Raw genomic sequence first — 19,407 nt, 5'->3', positions numbered from 1 at the left:
AGCCCAGCAGGTGTAGTTACAAAATTGAAACGTTTAAGAGCTGAGTCATCTGATCAAGTTTTGTGTGAGTTTGAAGAACCGCTTTCTATAATTATTTTAGAAAGAATGAGCTTAAAAGGGGAACTGGACAGTCAGTGGATAATTTTACCTGTCTTAGATGAGACAGTATCAGAACAGGATGTTGAGTCAATGTCCCCTGAAGCATGCACTGACCCACTAGTGAGTGACATACTTTTAGATATGACAGATCGACTTCAAGAAGAATTAGCATATATAGCTGACAGTCATAAAATCAATATTCAAGATCTGAGAAAAAGAACATCTGCTCTCATGATTGAGAGTTTGGGGTCACAAGAAAAAGAAACACGAGATATAGATCAATCACCCCAGAGTATATTGCAGACTCCAGTTAAAAGCCGAAAAAGAGTCCCCAAGTGCTTGGATGCTATGCTAACCCAACATCCTGTGGCAGTCAATTCTTCTCAATATTCCATTCCACCAATTTCTATTCCTCCGGATGTTTCAAAGGTTATAGTGGAGCATGTGATCAAAACTCCTAAGGAAAAGGGCGCAGAGTTGAATCATACGTACTACAAAATTAAAGTTTTCTCTGGAAATGTCCCTAAACCTAGTAATGAAGGAGACTATGAAACTTGGCATATTCAAATTAAGCAATTACTGCAGGATCCAGATCTCACCGCAGGTGCAAAAAAAAGGAAATTAATTGAAAGTCTCCTTCCTCCAGCTTTAAATATTGTCTCTTACATAGATAAAAGCGCCACAGCAGAGCAGTGTTTAGAGGAACTGGAGAAGGCATATGGCAGTGTAACTAATGGAGAGGAATTATTTTTTCAATTTATTGAAACTTTCCAGAATGGCAAAGAAAAATCTTCAGACTATTTGAGAAGGCTTCAGGTCCTGTTACAGAAAGTCGTGGAGCGGGGAATTTTCTTTGGGCTCGCCCCAGACAGGAAGTTACTACAACAGTTTGTACGTGGGTGCTGGGAGGAGACCCTGATTACCCGACTGCAATTGAGGGACTTATTAGAGAGCCAGTCGAAGAAACTGCCACAGTACTCGGAGCTGCTATTTAAAATCAGAACGATTGAGGAAGAAAGAAACATGAAAGAATCTAGGAGGATACGTCAATTGGGAGTTACCCAGATTAAACCTGTAAGCAGGACTTACCTAGCAAATGACATAAGCATTGCTCAACATATGACACCAGAGGCAAGTGAGTTTAAGGTGGGATCTGAGTTGGGAACATTTTCAGGAGAAGATAATGTTTTGCTCGCCCCATTGATCACTCATTGTAGAGCTGCCAATTCAGAAATAGTAAATAGCCCTGTTGCAAACAGCATGATGCGAAGAAACTCTTGGGTAGAGAAGATGCCTCAAAAAGGGAGGCATCATCCCAAGATACTTTCATTTTGCTATAACTGTGGAGAGAATGGACACATGATGGGAGAATGCATCAATCCTGTAAATGCTGCTCTAGTCCAACAGAAATTGCGGGAAAAATTTGAAAAAAAAAAATACCCAGCATTAGGCAGGTTTCAAATACTCCTTTAAACTAAAAAGGTGCTTTTGCGAGGGGCAGACAAAGGCACCAAATGCAATTCAGATAAGTCCCAAAAGAAAAATATCCAGTGATCATATCCCACCATGTCCTCTACCAGATGATGTTTTGAAACGCCTCGTGGGAAAGGTTTGTTCTGCAACCGCTTATTTGGATGGTGTGCAGTGCCCTTGCTTAGTGGACACTGGCTCTCAAGTGACGTGCATAACACAAACCTTCTATGAAGACTATTTATCACATCGGAAGCTATACCCGCTAGAAGACTTACTTTGTGTTACGGGTGCAGGAGGTCAACCTGTTCCTTATCTGGGGTATATTGAAGTTGAAGTACAGTTTCCCAAGGAGGCCTGTGGAAGTGGGAACAAATATTCTGTCCTTGCTCTAGTCTGTCCCGATCAAAAGAACAAACCCCTGCCTTTAATAGTGGGAACAAATATTCTCAGACATCTAATACATGACTGTAAAGAACTGGCTGGCCCAAATTACCTTAAGGAGTTAGCCATGGACAAAAATTGGGTAACTACATATCAGACCTATGTTTCTCATCAAAGTTCCAATCAAAGAGTTACTAGGCCAATGATGGCTAGATTGACCAGCACCAGACCAATAGTGTTCGAAAGGGATGAAGCGAAGGAAGTGGAATGCATTCTGAGAATGCCCAGACATGGTCAGAGTTTGTCCATATTGCTTGAGGCTTCAGAAAATTATCCTCTACCCGGAGGCTTACTAGTACAACCTCAACTCATCCGAACTGGCAGTAAGTCGCACATAAAGGCTAGGGTGCTATTGAAGAATATATCGGATTGTAGCATCAGTTTGCCTCCTAGAAGGACATTGGGTGTAGGTGAGCCAGTCGATATAGTGAGGACCATGAACGTTACAGGCTCGACCTATAAGGATGGTGCTAAACTAGAATCTATTGGAGAGGGTAACATGGAGTCTGAGAAGGTGTCGCTAGACTTCGGAGATTCTCCAATATCTGAAGAGTTTAAACAGCATATAGAAAAGAGAATTAATCAAGAGGCAAAAGGAGCATTTTCCTGTCATGACCTTGATATTGGATGTATTCCAGGAATAATGCATAAAATCACCCTGTTGGATCCAACTCCATTTAAAGAGCGCACACGTCATGTATCCCCAGCTGACTTTGAGGATCTCAGGCAGCACCTGAAGGAGCTATTAGCCACAGGAGTGATTGAGGAGTCTGATAGCCCTTATGCTTCACCTGTGGTATTGGTTAGAAAGAAGAATGGTACCTTGAGGATGGTTGTTGATTATCGTAAATTGAACAACATAACCAGAAAAGACTCCTATCCGTTGCCTCGAATTGAGGAGACATTCACTCTCCTATCAGGTAGCAAGTGGTTCTCAGTACTAGATCTCAAGAGTGGGTACTATCAGATTGAGGTAGAAGAAATGGATAGGCCTAAAACTGCATTTACCACGCCCTTTGGAAACTGGCAGTTTAAGAGAATGGCTCAAGGACTGACAAATGCTCCAGCAAGTTTTCAAAGAATGATAGAGAAAGTAATGACTGATATTAATCTACATGAAGTTGTGGCCTTCTTGGATGATCTTATAATATTCTCGGACACACTGGAAGAGCATGAGGACCGATTGATGAGGGTGTTACAACGACTGTTGAAATGTGGATTGAAGCTCTCTCCATCTAAATGTAAATTCTTTCAGAAGTCAGTGAAATATTTGGGTCATCATATCTCAGAGAAGGGGGTGCTCCCCGATGAAGAGAAAATTTCAGCCATTACTAAGTGGCCACAACCTAAAAACATTAGAGAGCTGCGATCTTTTCTAGGATTTGCGGGCTATTACCGAAGATTCGTGAATCAATACTCACGCTTGGTGAAGCCGCTCAGTAATCTGTTGGTGGGACTAACAAACAGTCGAAAGGATAGGAAAGAAGCCCGGATTCAAAGTCAGCAGCTATTGGGTACGCGGTGGACCTCAGAATGTCAGAAAGCATTCGAAATTATAAAGGAAAAACTCACGGTTGCCCCTGTGTTGGCTTTTGCAAATTGGAAGCGACCTTATGTATTACACACTGATGCCAGCACTACAGGGCTAGGCGCTGCACTTTACCAAATTCAAGAAGGAAAACTGCGAGTGATTTCATATGCCAGTCGTGGGCTCACTAAAAGTGAACGGAATTACCCTATCCACAAATTGGAATTTTTAGCCCTTAAATGGGCAGTTTGTGAAAAATTTCATGATTATCTATATGGTGCAGAGTTTAAAGTAGTGACAGATAATAACCCTCTGACGTACGTCCTGACGACTGCTAAACTGGATGCCACAGGTCATCGATGGTTAGCATCCCTCTCCCTGTACAACTTTGACATCGGATACAAATCTGGTAAAGCCAATATAGATGCTGACGGGTTGTCTAGGAGACCACATGATCCTGAAGAAGATGATGAAGAATTTTTGAAATATGAGGAGAGGGTTGCCAAGATGCTATCTCGTGTGAAGACAGATCAAGAAGGAATGGACACTCTATCTAAGGTAATATGTAAGGCGGCATTCCAGAAGCATGATGTCTCTATTTTGACACATATTTCTGAAGATTCGGGAGACTACGACACTCCCATTACACCTCATTCTACTTCCAAGTTTGAGTGCAGCCCTGGTGCCTTGGTGGAAATCTTACCTGCAGGAGGAGATGCTGTTCCAGATGATTTTGATGACCCGGACCTGTGGCCTGGACAACCCACCCTACCTGGGTTTACCTTGGGTGACTGGAGAGTGTTCCAGAGGGAAGACCCATGTTTATCCCAAGTCATAATGATGCTGGAGAGAGGTGAGAAATTTGAAGATCGAGACAGGAATCGGGAGCATCCAGAATTGCGATTATTCTTCAGAGAATGGCAAAAACTATGTCTTCAAGAGGGAGTACTTTTCAGAAAAGTGATGAGGAGTGGAGGACCACACCAACAACTTGTGATTCCAAGAAAATATCGTCATAGAGCTCTGGAGGGGGTACATGATGAAACTGGCCATCTGGGTTGTGAATGGACCTTGGACTTAGCACGTGCACGTTTTTATTGGCCGAGAATGGCACATGGGGTAGAGCAATGGGTGAAGACATGCGAAAGATGTGTGCGGAGAAAAGCTAGAGCAGAAAAAGCAGCCCCCTTGGTAAATATAAAAGCTTACCCCCCCATGGAGCTAGTTTGCATTGACTTCCTTACCTTAGAGCCTGACGACAAGGATACACGAAATGTTTTGGTAGTCACGGATCACTTTACTAAGTATGCTCAGGCATATCCCACTAGAGATCAGACTGCAAGAACTGTTGCTGTTACCCTGTGGGAGAATTTCATCTGCCACTATGGATTTCCAAAACGAATCCATAGTGACCAAGGAGCCAATTTTGAATCTGAACTCATTTCAGAGCTATGTAGAATAGCAGGCACTAAATCCAGAACCACTCCATATCACCCTCGAGGAAATCCAGTAGAACGCTTCAATAGAACCTTAATAGAAATGTTGGGTACATTAGAGGATAAGCGTAAGGTACATTGGAGAAAATATGTTCGGCCACTAGTACATGCCTATAATTGTACTCGGAATGACAGTACTGGAATTTCTCCGTTTTTTTCTCATGTTTGGAAGAGAACCTCGACTTCCAATAGACTTATGCTTCGGCATCAGTCCAGTGGGTCATAACGCTAAAACTCATCACCAATATGTACGAGAGTTACGTCAGAGGTTGAAGTATGCATACGAGCTGGCTACTCAGGAAGCTGAGAAACATCAACTAGCCAACAAACGCAGATGGGATGCGAAAGTAATGCCATCCTCAGTGGAAGAGGGTGATAGAGTATTGGTCAAGAATGTGAAGTTGAGGGGCAAGCACAAATTGGCTGATCGGTGGGAGTCTTCAGTGTATATTGTGGTAAAACAAATTGAAGGTATACCAGTCTATGTGGTGAAGCCAGAAACAGGGGATGGACCCGAAAGGACGTTACACAGGGATCTACTGCACCCCTGTGGATTTATTTCTGGAAGAGAAGAGGCTGATATTCACTGTGAACCATTCAATAGTACCAAGCAATTGATGAAAAAGCAGAAGGAGGACGCTGAGGATAGTATGGATGGCTCTATCATGGAGAGCGGAAGTTCAGATCCAGCTGAACTGGAAGAGAGTCCAATTACTGGTGAAATTCAGTCAAATGGAACATTAAATCCTAATGCGGAGGAGTTTCATCCAGAGTCATGGGAAGAGGATCCTGTGGAAGTTAGTATACCAGTAAATCATAACAATTCATGCGATTTGAACAGCTCAGTCAATGAAGAACAGAGTGCATCCTCCTCGGGGAAGAGGAAAACTCTTGATGAATCAATGACCAAAATAGGACTTCTACCGTTACCTCAAAGATCGCAGAGACCAAGGAGACTGCCTAGTAGATTCGATGACTTTGAAGTGCAATTGCCCAAGGGGTTGCACAGCCACAACATATTGAGACAGTCATATTCAAGGAATCCATTGGAGACGTGTATATCCATGCAGCAACTAAATAGTATGATGCAAGAGATATTGAGCAAACAAACAGAGTTAATATATAAGCTGTGGACATAAATACCTGCCGGGGACGTCAGGTTTTAGGAGGGGACCATGTAACATACCTCTAGGAACTAGGGCAGAGAAATGTTGAATCATCATTGTGACATGAAAAGACTGACAATAGAGTGCTGTCTCTTTAAGAGCTGGGGGGGGAAAGGAGATTCAAAATTGGATTGTCTGAGCATGTGCAAACAGATCACTGCTCAGCTTGAACAGAGTTCCTGCCCTGCTCTGAATTAATAAATATTATCTGTACTGATTAAGGTGAGCAGCCCTCTATAATTGTATTCATGGGTAATGTATTTATGTTAGTTAACATTGTTTTGAGATGTATTGAAGTTGTTTTTACTTTACCTAAAGAGATTTATAAAAATTGGATTGTCTGAGCATGTGCAAACAGATCACTGCTCAGCTTGAACAGAGTTCCTGCCCTGCTCTGAATTAATAAATATTATCTGTACTGATTAAGGTTCTCTTTTCTGGAACCCTGCTGTGGACGACTTGGGAGTAGTTGAACTGTGCCCTGTCAGGATTTGAAGCTCTTCTTTCGGATAGAGGCTGCTGTATTGTGGATTTGGCAGTTGGAGCAGCAGTACTGACGCCCTCTTCAGTTCTATATTCAAATGGACACACAGTAGGATACAATCTGGGACTTTGCTTGTTCAGAGACTGCTTAAGGTCGGGTGCTATATCACATGCTGATTCTGGTTGAAATACTTAACATGAGTTTATGACAAAGTTGAGTTTTCTCTTGTACTATATACATGTGTTTATATGACAAATGCAGATGCTTAGGAAGTGAACAGATTTATTTCAGTCATTCATTCCAGTAAAGATAAAACTGTTACTCACTAAAGAGCGTGTGGATTCATTTCTGATACTGGGTTGGGAATCAAAGTGCAGGTTTCAGACACAAGAAGTCATAAAGAAAATTGAACTTCAAGGGTTACATATGCAAGAGAGAGGGGGACCCTATATAAGGGATATGTGTGTGTGAGAGAAAGAGAGGGACCCTGTATGAGGGGATATGTATGTGCGAGAGAGTGAGGGAGCCTGTATGAGGGTGTGTGTGTGTGTGAGAGAGAGTGAGGGAGCCTGTATGAGGGGGGTATGTACATGTACTAGAGAAAGGGAGCCTGTGTGTGACAGAGAGAGAGAGAGGGACAGAGGGAGGCTGTGTGAGGGGCAGTACTGAGAGCGGGATCAAAGTTTGGGAGTGGAGATAAGAGTGGAAGGGGTTGAGCCTAGATGTGGAGGGGGGAGATACTGGCAGGTGGAGGAGTTGGGGCCTGAGAGGGCAAAGTGGCCAGAGGAGTAGGGAGAGCGAGTGGAAGGGACACTCTCTTACAGTTAATTTCTAAGGAAATTCTGCTCAAAATATTTAAAATTCTGTATCTTTAAGTAATAACTTTTTTCCCTATTAAATTTAAAATGTAATTACTTAAAGACTGTCATGTATATTGTGCTATTTTGACCAATATAAAGTATGCAGAATTTTGCAAATTTTTAAGTTTTTGTGCGCAGAATTTTACTTTTTTTTTCTGCAGAATTCCCCCAGGAGTAATCTTTTATTACAGAGCAGGAGGATCCCGGGAGACTCTGCACTCACTCTGCTTTTTTTTTTTTACTGGTACAGCAGAGGTGGCAGCAGTAACAGCAGTGGTGGGCTTCATGCACCTGTTGCTGCTGCTCTGCCCAGGCACCTCTTTTCCACCATTGCTGCACTCCTGGCTCCTTCCCTCACGTGGCTTCTGCTGGCAGCCGACGGGAGGCAGTGAGCAGGCCAACCCTGCTCTCAGCCGCTGGGCCATAAAAGTAGTTGAAAAACAAACATTTTCATTGGGATCTTCCAAGCCACCCCTTCCCAAACCAATTGGGGGAATGAAGCAGCAACAGGCAGCCCGTCCAAATCCTAATCTTGGGGCCCTGCCTGGGTCCCCCTGACCACCAATGTAAATATAAACTAATTTTTTTTTTATTTATTCAGAGGAGAAAAGAGAGAGAGAATGCACCCGAGTTAATGAATGTGTGTTTTTGACTGAGAGTAAGTGTGTGTGTGTGTCAGTGAGTGCTGTGAGAATGCATGAGTCAATGGGCATGTGCAAATGTGAGCATGACAGTATGTGAGTGTCAGTGAACAAGTGAGTGTGTGTGTGAGGATGAGAGAGAGCATGAGTCAGTATGTGAGTATGAGAGAGAGAGAGCATATGTGAAAGTCGGTGAGCATGTATGTGTATGGGCGTGAGAGCATATGTGCGAGCAGTGAGTGTATGTGTGTGAAAAAGTCAGTGAGTCAGCATGTGTGAGTGTCAGGGACCTTTTGTGAGTGAGCATATGAGAGAGTGTGTATAAGAATGAACATGTGTGTTACAGAGTATCTGAATACGAAATAGTGAAGAAAGTTTGTGCAGGTCACCACCTCTGACTAATCACAACAATCTCAGGGTGACTGGAATCAACAGTTCCTAGGTATGGAGAGCAGGATCATTTTTTAAAATCTTTTATTCTTTTTAATTATTGCATGATATTTCATGTGTCTGCTTTTAAAAAATATTTTATAGGTATTAGGAAAAATTTTAAAACTTTTTCAATTTTTATTAGTATGGTTTTAGTATTATAATTTATATTTTGTGTTTTTATTGTTCTATGTTTTATAAAGAATGGTGATGTTTTTCTTTTTCCATTGTTGTATTGCTTGTTTGGCTTTGATGTGGTTTCCAGTTCAGTTTTGTCTGCATGTTTCTATTTATAGTTTATGACCTCCATATTCTGTATTTGGAGAGGATCTGTCTATGTTCTGTATGAGTAACTGAGGTGAAGTATTCTGCTAGCATATACTTTCTGGGGTAGATTTAAAAAAAAAGGCGTGATCGCGTACTTTTGTTTGCGCAGCAGGTACAAACAAAAGTACGCTGGATTTTATAAGATACGCGCATAGCCGCGTGTATCCTCTAAAATCCTGGATCGGCGCGTGCAAGGCTGCCAATTTTGGGCAGCCGGTGCGCACCGAGCCGCGCAGCCTGCCTCCGTTCCCTCCGAGGCCGCTCCGAAATCGGAGCGGCCTCGGAGGGAACACTCTTTCGCCCTCCCCTCACCATCCCCTCCCTTCCCCTACCTAACCCACCCCCCCCCGGCCCTATCTAAACCCCCCCCTACCTTTATCCATGGATTTACGCCTCCCGGAGGGAGACGTAAATCCACGCGCGCCAGCGGGCTGCTGGTGCGCCGAGACCCGACCCGGGGGCGGTTCCGGAGGGCGCGGCTATGCCCCCGGAACGCCCCGGCCCGAAACCACGCCCCCGGCCCCGCCCCCAAAACGCCGCATCCTGCCCCCAAAACGCCGCGTCGTTCGGCCCCGCCCCCAACACGCCCCCGACACCCCCCTTCCAAAAACCCCGGGACCTACGCGCGTCCCGGGGCTCTGCACGCGCCGGCGGCCTATGGAAAATAGGTGCGCCGGCGCACAAGTCTCTGCTCGTGTAAATCCGGGCGGATTTACGCGAGCAGGGCTTTTAAAATCCGCCCCTCTGTGTAGAAAGGGGAACGATGAGTGAAATGATCAAATTTGCAGATGGCACAAAATTATTCAGGGTAGTTAAATCACAAGCGGATTGTTATAAATTGCAGGAGTTACTTGTGAGACTGCGTGACTGGGCATCCAAATGGCAGATAAATTTAATGTGGACATGTGCAAGGTAATGCATATAGGGAAAAATAACTCATGGTGTAATTACACAATTTTGGGTTTCATGTTAGGAGTTACTACTCAGGAAACAGATGTAGGTGCTGTAGTGATCAAAAAAGCAAACAGAATGTTAGGAATTATTAGGAAGGGAATGGTAAATAAAACAGAGAATGTCATAATGCCTCTATATCGCACCACTGTGAGACCGCACCTTGAGTACTGTGTTCAGTTCTGGTTGCTGCATCTCAAAGAAGATATAATTGCACTGGAGAAAGTACAGAGAAGGACAACCAAAATGATAAGGAGGATGGAACAGTTCCCCTATCAGGAAATGCTAAAGAGGTTAGGGTTGTTCAGTTTGAAGATGAGATGGCTAAGGGGGGAAGTAATGGAGGTCTACAAAATCATGAGAGGACTAGAACGGGTAAATATGAATCGGGTGTTTACTCTGTCAGAGGACTAGGGGGGCATTCTGTGAAGTTAGCAAGTAGCATAATTAAAACAAATTGTAGAAAATTCTTTTTCACTCAGCACACAATTAAGCTCTGGAATTCATTGCCAGAGGATGTGGGTATGGCAGTTGTCTAAGTTTAAAAATGGTTTGGACATGTTCTGGAGGAGAAGTCCATAAACTGCTATTAGTCAAGTTGACTTAGGGAATAGCCACTGCTTATTACCAGCATGGGATCTATTTAATGATTGGCTACTTAACAGGTACTTGTATCCTGGATTGGCCACTGCTGAACTTCTTGGACGCTTGGTCTGATCCAATATGGCAACTTCTTATGTTCTTTTTTTTTTGTAATTTATATTTTTATTGATTTTTCAAATTAGACAAGTAAATACGTATATAATTACACCATAGTTATTAACATTTCAAAATCAAAATTTCAATCTTTCAATAACAATTATTGGTCTAATTATGATATAATCAAAAGAAATCATTTCACTCAACATCTAAAATTACCAGAGACATAGCAAATTAAGGGAGAGACAAACAGAAATCAGTTTTATCTAAATTCAAGCATTGTAATCCTGCATTTATTTATATTTCACTGGTCTGTGATGGTAACACAGCTAATCTTTTTTGTTCAACAAATGTTTTTAGGTGGTCAGGTGGAATATATAAATATCCTGTTGTTTCTTATTAACACATTTACAGGGATATCGCAGGGTAAATGTAAATCCCATTGATAACATGTCCTGTCTATAAACCAGAAACTCTCTTCTTCTAACTTGTGTAGTAATGGATAAATATGGAAATTTTTTTTACCAAACTTTCATGAAAAGTGATAGGGTTTTTACCAAAATATTGTTTCATAACTTTGTTAAGATCAAGTAAATTTGAAAAAGAAACCACTAGTAAACCCCTATCAATTATCTGATTGTTAGTACTTTCGAGGAAATTTGTGAGGTTGCCTTGAAAAGGCATCTCTTCTGTATTCAAATTTGGATTTCTCTTTGGGAGAAAATAGCAATAGCTAATTATCGGTAAATCGTTTTCAGAAAAACTCAATACTTCCACCAGAAATTTCTTTAGCGTTTCCATTAGTACCTGCTGGTACTAGGGAAGTTGAGCAGGTGCAGATTCAAACGCTTATTGTTATTTTCAAATATTTCAAGTCGTCTGGACAAAGAGTCTGTCTTTTGCTACTATTGAATGAAATTCTAAATTCTTTTTTTCCTTATCCTCTAAAATCTTTATTCTTACTTCAGAGTTTTTAACATAATCTCGAATTTCTATTATATCCTGCTGACTTTTCCCTGTCACAATGTCCACCTTTTTCTCTAACCCTTTTATATCCAAGGACATTTTAGCCATCATATCCCATAACAGTTCCAATGTAACCACCGCAGGGCGCTTTAGAGTTTCTATGTGGTCGCCCCCTGAGGCTTGTTCTCCTTCCTCAGCCATTTTTCCATCTCCACCTCTGATGATTCTAATCGGGGTTCTTGACTCAATTAAATTGAGTTCCTCTGGTGAACCTCCCAAGAAGCCTTCAGCCGCCCTGTATATTGGTGGTATATCTAGATTGGGGCTCAGCGATGCCTCCTCTAGAGACTCAGACCGTTCTCCCAAAGGGCCTGAATCAGCAGTATCCTTGGCTGCTGGGATTGATGCAGGCGCAGTCAAAAAACGAAAAATTTCTTGTTGAATAGGAGACGGAGGGGGCATTGAGGGGAACATCCTTATTTTCCCCTTCCGTTTTGATGGCATCTTATCAGAAATATAATTAATAATTAATTCAGCAAGCAGTTTGTTCCCGCTAACAATGCAGTGTTACTTGCCTCTGTGGCGGCGACTTCTGCAGCAGAGTTTCCCCTCGAACCTCACTAACCGAGCTAAGCCGAGCAAAGCTGCGTGCCCCTTAGGCGTGCGCGGCTTTGGTGGCTTGCCAGTGGCGGTGGCGCACCTAGAGCACGCTGCTCTTATGGCGTCTCCTCAGCCCCTCCCGATGAAGTCGGGGCTAGCAGGCAAAAAGTTCAAAGGAAATGTCGGAGCTCACCGGGTGCTCCCTCTCAGCCACATGCAGTCACAGCAAATAGGTACCTCCCTGACGCCACTCTTATGGCGTCTCCTCGGCCCCTCCCGATGATGTCGGGGCTAGCAGGCAAAAAGTTCAAAGGAAATGTCGGAGCTCACCGGGTGCTCCCTCTCAGCCACATGCAGTCACAGCCAACTTCTTATGTTCTTATATTCCTGGATTGTTCTGTATTCATGTTTTAGGGCCTGATGTAATATTTTCAGTGTTGCTTTTCATGGGTAGAGTTGATTCTATTTGAGCTCTCGCAGTTAGTGCTATTTTTGTATGGGAGGTTTACTGTATTGTAATTTGTAATTCAGTTTATTCATAGCTTTCTGAGGGCCAAGCTCACACCTAACACACTTTACAATAGGCCTAATACCAAATGGGTTGCAAGTATCTTTTTTATGGGATTTTTGCTGGAATTTCCCTGTACATACCCAGATCAGTCCAGACTCCTGGGTTTTGCCTCCCTTCCAGCAGATGGAGACAGAGAAAAACTTTGAGAGCACCCCTTCTTAGTCTGGTGTGTCACCTGCTTCTCTTCAGTATTTCTCTGTCTCCAGAAGATAGAGGTGGTGCAAAACCTGCGATTCTGTACCCAGCTTTAAAAAAAAATAAAATAAATAAAAGGCAAAGAGAAGATTCTTAGGTCTAGCCTCCCAGGGGGTTGTTTAGGTCCTGCTGGGACCATCCCCCCTGGTTGTAAGTGTAGAGCGAGCAGGGATTGGGGACCCCAAAAGTTGCTCCTTTGGTGCTGGGGGTGATAGCTGGGGGACCGGCTCCCTCCCCTTCAGCCTGCAGCTGCTGCCTTGATATTAGGGAAGTATTCCTTTCTTTAGAACCTTTTGTGTTTAAAAAAAAAAACTTTGCAGTTTTGCAGCGGGCAGCAAGGGATGAACTGTGGGGTGGGGGGAGGCCCGGCCCTCATGAAGGTTCGCACGCGCAGCAAGGAGAAATTTTGTGGGTGGTCGCTGTCTCCTTTCTCTCTCCCCCCCCCCCCCCCCTGGATTTCAGCGCGGGACGGCCATGCCGCGTTCAAGTCGCTGCTCTCTGTGCGGCACGCGTCTCCTGATCTGCACGTCTTCCGATCCCTGCCCTCGTTGCCTCCCCGGTGGGGAGGGAGCCTCCAAGAGCGTGGCAGCGGCTTCTGTTCTGCTGCGGTCAGCCGTGCAGGCACAGGGTACTGCAGATTCTCGGGCCAATCCGTTCCCTCTCAGCACAGGAATGGTGGCCATTTTGGATGCCTTCCAAAATGGCCATTAAATGGAAGTGGCTGAGGAGAGAGCAGCAGGGGGAGGGGGATCTCCCTCCTCAGTTGTTTCCCGAGGACATGAGACCTGATGACCCGATGATGCCCGGGGGGGGGGGCCTCGGGTACACTGAATGAGGAGGATTTTGAGACTGATGAAGGGGAAGGAGGGGGTCCTGCCGGGGAACTCCCAGAGGCCCACCTAAGTCCAGGCCCCGCGGAGCCCCCGGATCGTTACTGGTGAAACTCCAGCTGGCCTCTGTCCCCTTGTGTGCTCCGCCTCCTGGCTGCAGGCGCCCTCTGGGACCCCCCAGAGGGCCACACCATTCCTGCCCCAGGCCAGGGGGTCCACCTCTGGCGCAACAAGAAACACCCGACACAGCAATACTCTGAATTTATTTATTTTAACATTTTTATATACCGATAGCCGTTTGCACATCGTACCGGTTTACATGAAACAAAAAATGCAGACCACTAACAATGAATTGTGCCTAAAGTACTGCTGCAGGAAATGCTGCCGGTGCTCACTCCTTAAAAATAAAAATTCCTGACTCACTTTGTGGAAAGAGAATTTGCTGATGGACCGGCTCAAAGCAAACTACATTGTATCCTGACAAGCTTCCTCGTCCTTGAGATTTCATATACTGCTGTGCTAGTTTCTGCAGCATTAAGCCACTTTTGAAACTCTGTACTGAAATGATATTAATCTCTCACCCCTCGTGGTCCCTCTTTGTTGGTAGCTTCCTTCATAACGCTGCCTACAACCTGTGATGGGCAGGGAAATGCTCTTTATCTTGACTTGATGTGAATTCTCGCCATCCCGCTGACGCAGTCTTGGTGCGAAACACGGCCGAGTTGGGGTTTTTCTACCTTTTCAGAATAAGGGGTAGATTTTCAAACCGCGCGAATTGGCGTACTTTTTCTGGCGCATCAGGCGCAAGCAAAAGTTCGCGGGATTTTAGTAGATACGCGCGTAGCCGCTAAAATCCTGGATCGGCGCGCGCAAGGCTATCGATTCTGTACAGCTGGCGCACGCCGAGCCGCGCAGCCTACCCCCATTCCCTCCGAGGCCGCTCCGAAATCGGAGCGGCCTCGGAGGGAACTTTCTTTTGCCCTCCCCTCACCTTCCCCTCCCTTCCCCTCCCTAACCCACCCGCCTGGCCCTGTCTAAACCCCCCCTTACCTTTGTCGGGGGATTTACGCCTCCCGGAGGGAGACGTAAATCCCCGCGCCGGGACGCGACCTGGGGGCGGGTACGGAGGGCGCAGCCACGCCCCCGGACCGCCCCAAGCCGTAACCACGCCCCCAGGCCCGCCCCCAAAACGCTGCCGACATGCCCCCAAAACGCCGCGCCGACCGGGCCCACCCCCGACACGCCCCCCTCGCCAAACCCCGGGACTTACGCGAGTCCCGGGGTCTGCGCGCGCCGGTAGGCCTATTGAACATAGGCACACCGGCGCGCAGGGCCCTGCTTGCCTAAATCCGCCCAGATTTAGGCGGATTTAGGCGAGCAGGGCTCTGAAAATCCGCCCCAAAGAGTATATTGTTCAAACAAGTGTTCTTTCCTGTTGGCCTTCAAACAAATAAAGCAATCAATATATGTATTGAACAGTTTATTTTGTAATGCCACACATTATTTTGGGATTCATATTTATGTGTATGTGTGTGCTATTTACTCTGCATTTCTGGTGTGTTATAAACTTATACCATCTTTCTAGAACAAAGTTCAGCCCAAGGCAGTTTACATCAAGCAAATATAACAATCAAAATACAACATATAAATAAAACAGTACTAAAATATAATTTATAATACAGCATAAACATACATCATTAATCTAGAATGTGCTTTCTTGAATTTTGTTACTATTTTTTCCTGTACTGATTCTACTTAGAGGTGTATCTATAGACCCTTTCTGTGAAGAAATGGTAAAGAAGCAAGCAGTGACTGCTGGGAAAGAAGTTCTAGAACAAGGGTTCAAGATACAGGACTCAGAAGTAGTGCAACAAATTAATTCGTGGTGGAACACATGGAATCCAGTTTTCTTGAGGATCAATATGGCTTCTAGTACCGCATTGTATTGTATAAGGATGGAGAACTTAAAGATATGCTGAGTAGGCTGGAGGTGCAGACCACAAATAGATACATGAAATAGTGTCCTGTACCTTACGATGACCTTAATTTATAATGTTTTTTTCTCATTAGTTCCAAGAAATGAAGACCAATGTCCTGGAAAATCAGAGCTGAGAATAATCCTGGTGGGTAAGGCTGGAACTGGGAAAAGTGCAACTGGGAACACCATCCTTGGTGAGAAGAAATTTGAATCCAGCATCACAGAAGAATCAGTGACTAAAGTGTGCAGTAAACAGAAGGTGATGAGGAATGGGAGAGACATTGTACTTATTGATACCCCAGGCCTTTCTGACATCCATCCAATGCCAGAAACGGTAGCCAAAGAAATTGGTCAGTGTGTAACAGTCTCCTCCCCAGGTCCCCATGCAATTCTCATGGTGCTATGCCTAGGCAGGTACACTGAGGAAGACAGGAAAACAGTGGAGATACTAGTAGACATTTTTGGAAAGCAAGTGATGAAGTATGTGATTGTCTTATTCACTCACAGGGATGATTTGGAATATGAAGAGATAAGACTAGAAAATTATGTAACAAATGTAATAGACAGGCATCTGCGGGAGGTGATAGAAATGTGTGGAAGCCGATACTATGCTTTCAATAACAGGGCATCCAAAGAGGATAAGGAGGATCAGGTCTCTGAGCTGACTGCAATGATCGACAGAATGGTGGAAGAGAATGATGGCACCTGTTGTACCAGCGAAATATTCATCCAAGCCAAGGAGATGTTTAAAAAGAAAGAGGCAGAGCTACTAATAAAATATAATGAGAAGCATGAACGAGAGAAGCTAAAACTGCAACAACAGTTTGATGAAGAAATGAAAGCCGAAAGAGAGAAATTTAGGAAAGAGCTGGAGAAATATGAACAAGACAAGGCAAAGGATGAACGTCATCAAAGACAAACTGAAGAAAAGATGACAGAACTAAACTCCACAGTAAATCAGTACCAGAAGACAATGGAAGCAGTCCTTCAACAGCAAAGAGAGTCAGAGAAGCAGAACGAGAAAGTCTGCAAAATTCTGTAAAACAATGGAAAGCATATGAGGCTAAAAGTGAACAAATCAGGGGAGATACAGAGATTATTACTAAAGGAGCCTTATGGAAAATCATGAAATGGTTCACAGCCAAAATTAGGAAGTGGATAGGTTCTTGAGGTTCTTCCTTTTCCTGCTGTGATATGACTCTGGTTATTAGTGTAACACCGGGGCTACTGGCTCCCTATGGAGCCCCAGGGTCACCTTTATTTTCAAAGGCTTAAAACATCCAACTATTCCATATAGTTCTTAAGTCCCTCTCTGACTTCCAAGATTCCCTGTTGGGTGGCAAAGATTTCTCTTCTAAGTCCTGAGCATTGTAAAGACAGTCTTTGCATACAGTAGTAATAATCACACTGGAAACTGTAAGTGGTTTCCAGCTTAACTTTTTTACTGATAATTGTAGATGAAATAGGGAAAATGACTATTTACAACTCCTTGTGGCATCCAATCCATTTACATATTTGACTTTTCAATAAATCTATCACTTTGTATCTCTTAAGGCATCTTTCTTCCATTGTGCATCTTTTCTTTTATTTCCACATTCCTTTCCAATTGCAAGGATAGTTTTGGAGCAGCCTCCCAGATTTGGTGAAATAGGATTATTTTACTTCATTGTGCCTCTTTTAATTCATTTCTGATCCTTGCTAATGGAAAGGGTAGTTTAGAAGCTTCCTCCCACATTTTAGAATTCAGGTTTCTCTAATCCAATTCAAATGGTGCATGGGGGTAACCTGAATGGAGCGCAGTTACTACCCTTAATCAGAATGCCTGGGGATTACTACCATTAGTTACTACCCTTAATCAGAAGGCCTGGGGATTACTACCTTTAGTTACTACCCTTAATCAGAAGGCCTGGGAATTACTACCTTTAGTTACTACCCTTAGTCAGAAGGCCTGGGGATTACTACCATTAGTTGCTACCCTTAATCAGAAGGCCTGGGGATTACTACCGATAGTTGCTACCCTTAATCAGAAGGCCTGGGTATTACTACCATTAGTTACTACCCTTAATCAGAAGGCCTGGGGATTACTACCATTAGTTGCTATCCTTAATCAGAAGGCCTGGGGATTACTACCATTAGTTACTTCCCTTAATCAGAAGGCCTGGGGATTACAACCATTAGTTACTAGCCTTAATAAGAAGGCCTGGGGATTACTACCATTAGTTACTACCCTTAATCAGAAGGCTGGGATTACTACCATTAGTTGCTACCCTTAATCAGAAGGCCTGGGGATTACTACCATTAGTTACTACCCTTAATCAGAAGGCCTGGGGATTACAACCATTAGTTACTAGCCTTAATAAGAAGGCCTGGGGATTACTACCATTAGTTACTACCCTTAATCAGAAGGCCTGGGGATTAATACCATAACTTACTACCCTTAATCAGAAGGCCTGGGGATTACTACCATTAACTGATTAGCCTTGATATTTTTAGTGCAATTGTGACTTCACCCTCCCCTTCAATGATGGGGGAAAAGGGAATAGGTTTCAGATGACTGCCAATGCTGGGCCAATGCCTGGACTTTTATGATCTGGGGTACTGAAATGCAGACATCAAGGAAAAAGCACAGAACTGCTTCTACAGCCAAGACCAAAAGCAAAGCATGTTCAAGCAGCATGTCTGATTGCAAATATTACTATCTTTAACATAAGGCTTGGGAGTAACCAGCACGGAGTGGCAATTACTACCATATGAAATTTGCTGGGCAGGCTGGATGAACCATTTGGTCTTTTTCTGCCATTGTTGCTATATTACTATGTAAATAACAAAATTTAATATTGCAGAAAGCATACCTTTGTCCAGATCAATAGACGTTACTCCTTACTTCTTAGTCCAAACTCATCAAAGTCCTTACTGATACAGAAGGGTATCTCTCCACTCCTCTCTTCACTATCCAGATGATAGCATAGTGAGTAACACTGGACGGGTGCCACTGGTCTTCTCTGAAGTCCAACTTCCCCTCCTCCCAGGAATGATTGAAGATTAATTCCTTTAGTGACCTTCATAGGTCAATGGGTCTCTCAATATGAGAGTTTCCTACTTCATCTAGATGGTAGCATTGAGTCCTGGGGCCCCTGGAAAGTCCGGCAGATGGTAAAAATAACCCAGTTCCAAAAAGTAACCCAAAATGAGGGAAGGATGGTAGAATCTCTTCCTCCAAACACAAGGGTTAAAAATGGATTCTTCAAAATGGGAAGCAAGACACCTTTACTTCTATGCCATACCCAAGTTTCTGTCTCAAACACAAAAGAAAAGGGAGAAGTAAGCATGTTAGCATGCTACCTCTAGAAAAGGCAACTCAAAATCCACACTTACAAAATAGTACCTTGGTTATTTATGGGCAAGTACTTAATGAGCAAGTACTTCAAGGGGGAGCTATAACCTAACCAAATCTAATTCCTTCCTCTACCCACTTAATTAAATGGTATGCGCCTTTAGTAGAGCCTCACTAGAGCTCTCTACAGGAATAGTTACGATGTAAGGACAGCTGTCCCTTATGAGCACACCCCTCATCCACTCTGGTAAGAAAAACCCCTAGCCCTCCCAGAGTACCCCCAACAGAGTAAATGTATACCTCTGAAATCACATACCCCATTTCCCATCCCAAATGCTC

The 19,407-nt window shown here is 43.9% G+C and overlaps 1 protein-coding gene across 1 annotated transcript in view; it reads left to right on the top strand.

The window, feature by feature from the left end:
• LOC115083943 (GTPase IMAP family member 7-like) overlaps positions 1-18,463 on the top strand; it is a 34,993-nt gene extending 16,530 nt beyond the window's left edge. The window contains exon 3 of the mRNA XM_029588094.1: positions 15,827-18,463. Coding sequence (XP_029443954.1) covers positions 15,827-16,776 — 950 coding nt within the window. The 3' untranslated portion in view covers positions 16,777-18,463. The remainder of the gene's footprint in view (positions 1-15,826) is intronic.
• The last annotated feature ends 944 nt before the right edge of the window (positions 18,464-19,407 follow it).

Source organism: Rhinatrema bivittatum, chromosome 2 (genome assembly GCF_901001135.1).
Source record: "Rhinatrema bivittatum chromosome 2, aRhiBiv1.1, whole genome shotgun sequence".
Lineage (NCBI taxonomy): Eukaryota > Metazoa > Chordata > Amphibia > Gymnophiona > Rhinatrematidae > Rhinatrema > Rhinatrema bivittatum.
Note: the sequence above shows the minus strand (reverse complement) of the source record. Positions and strands in the feature narration are given on the sequence as shown.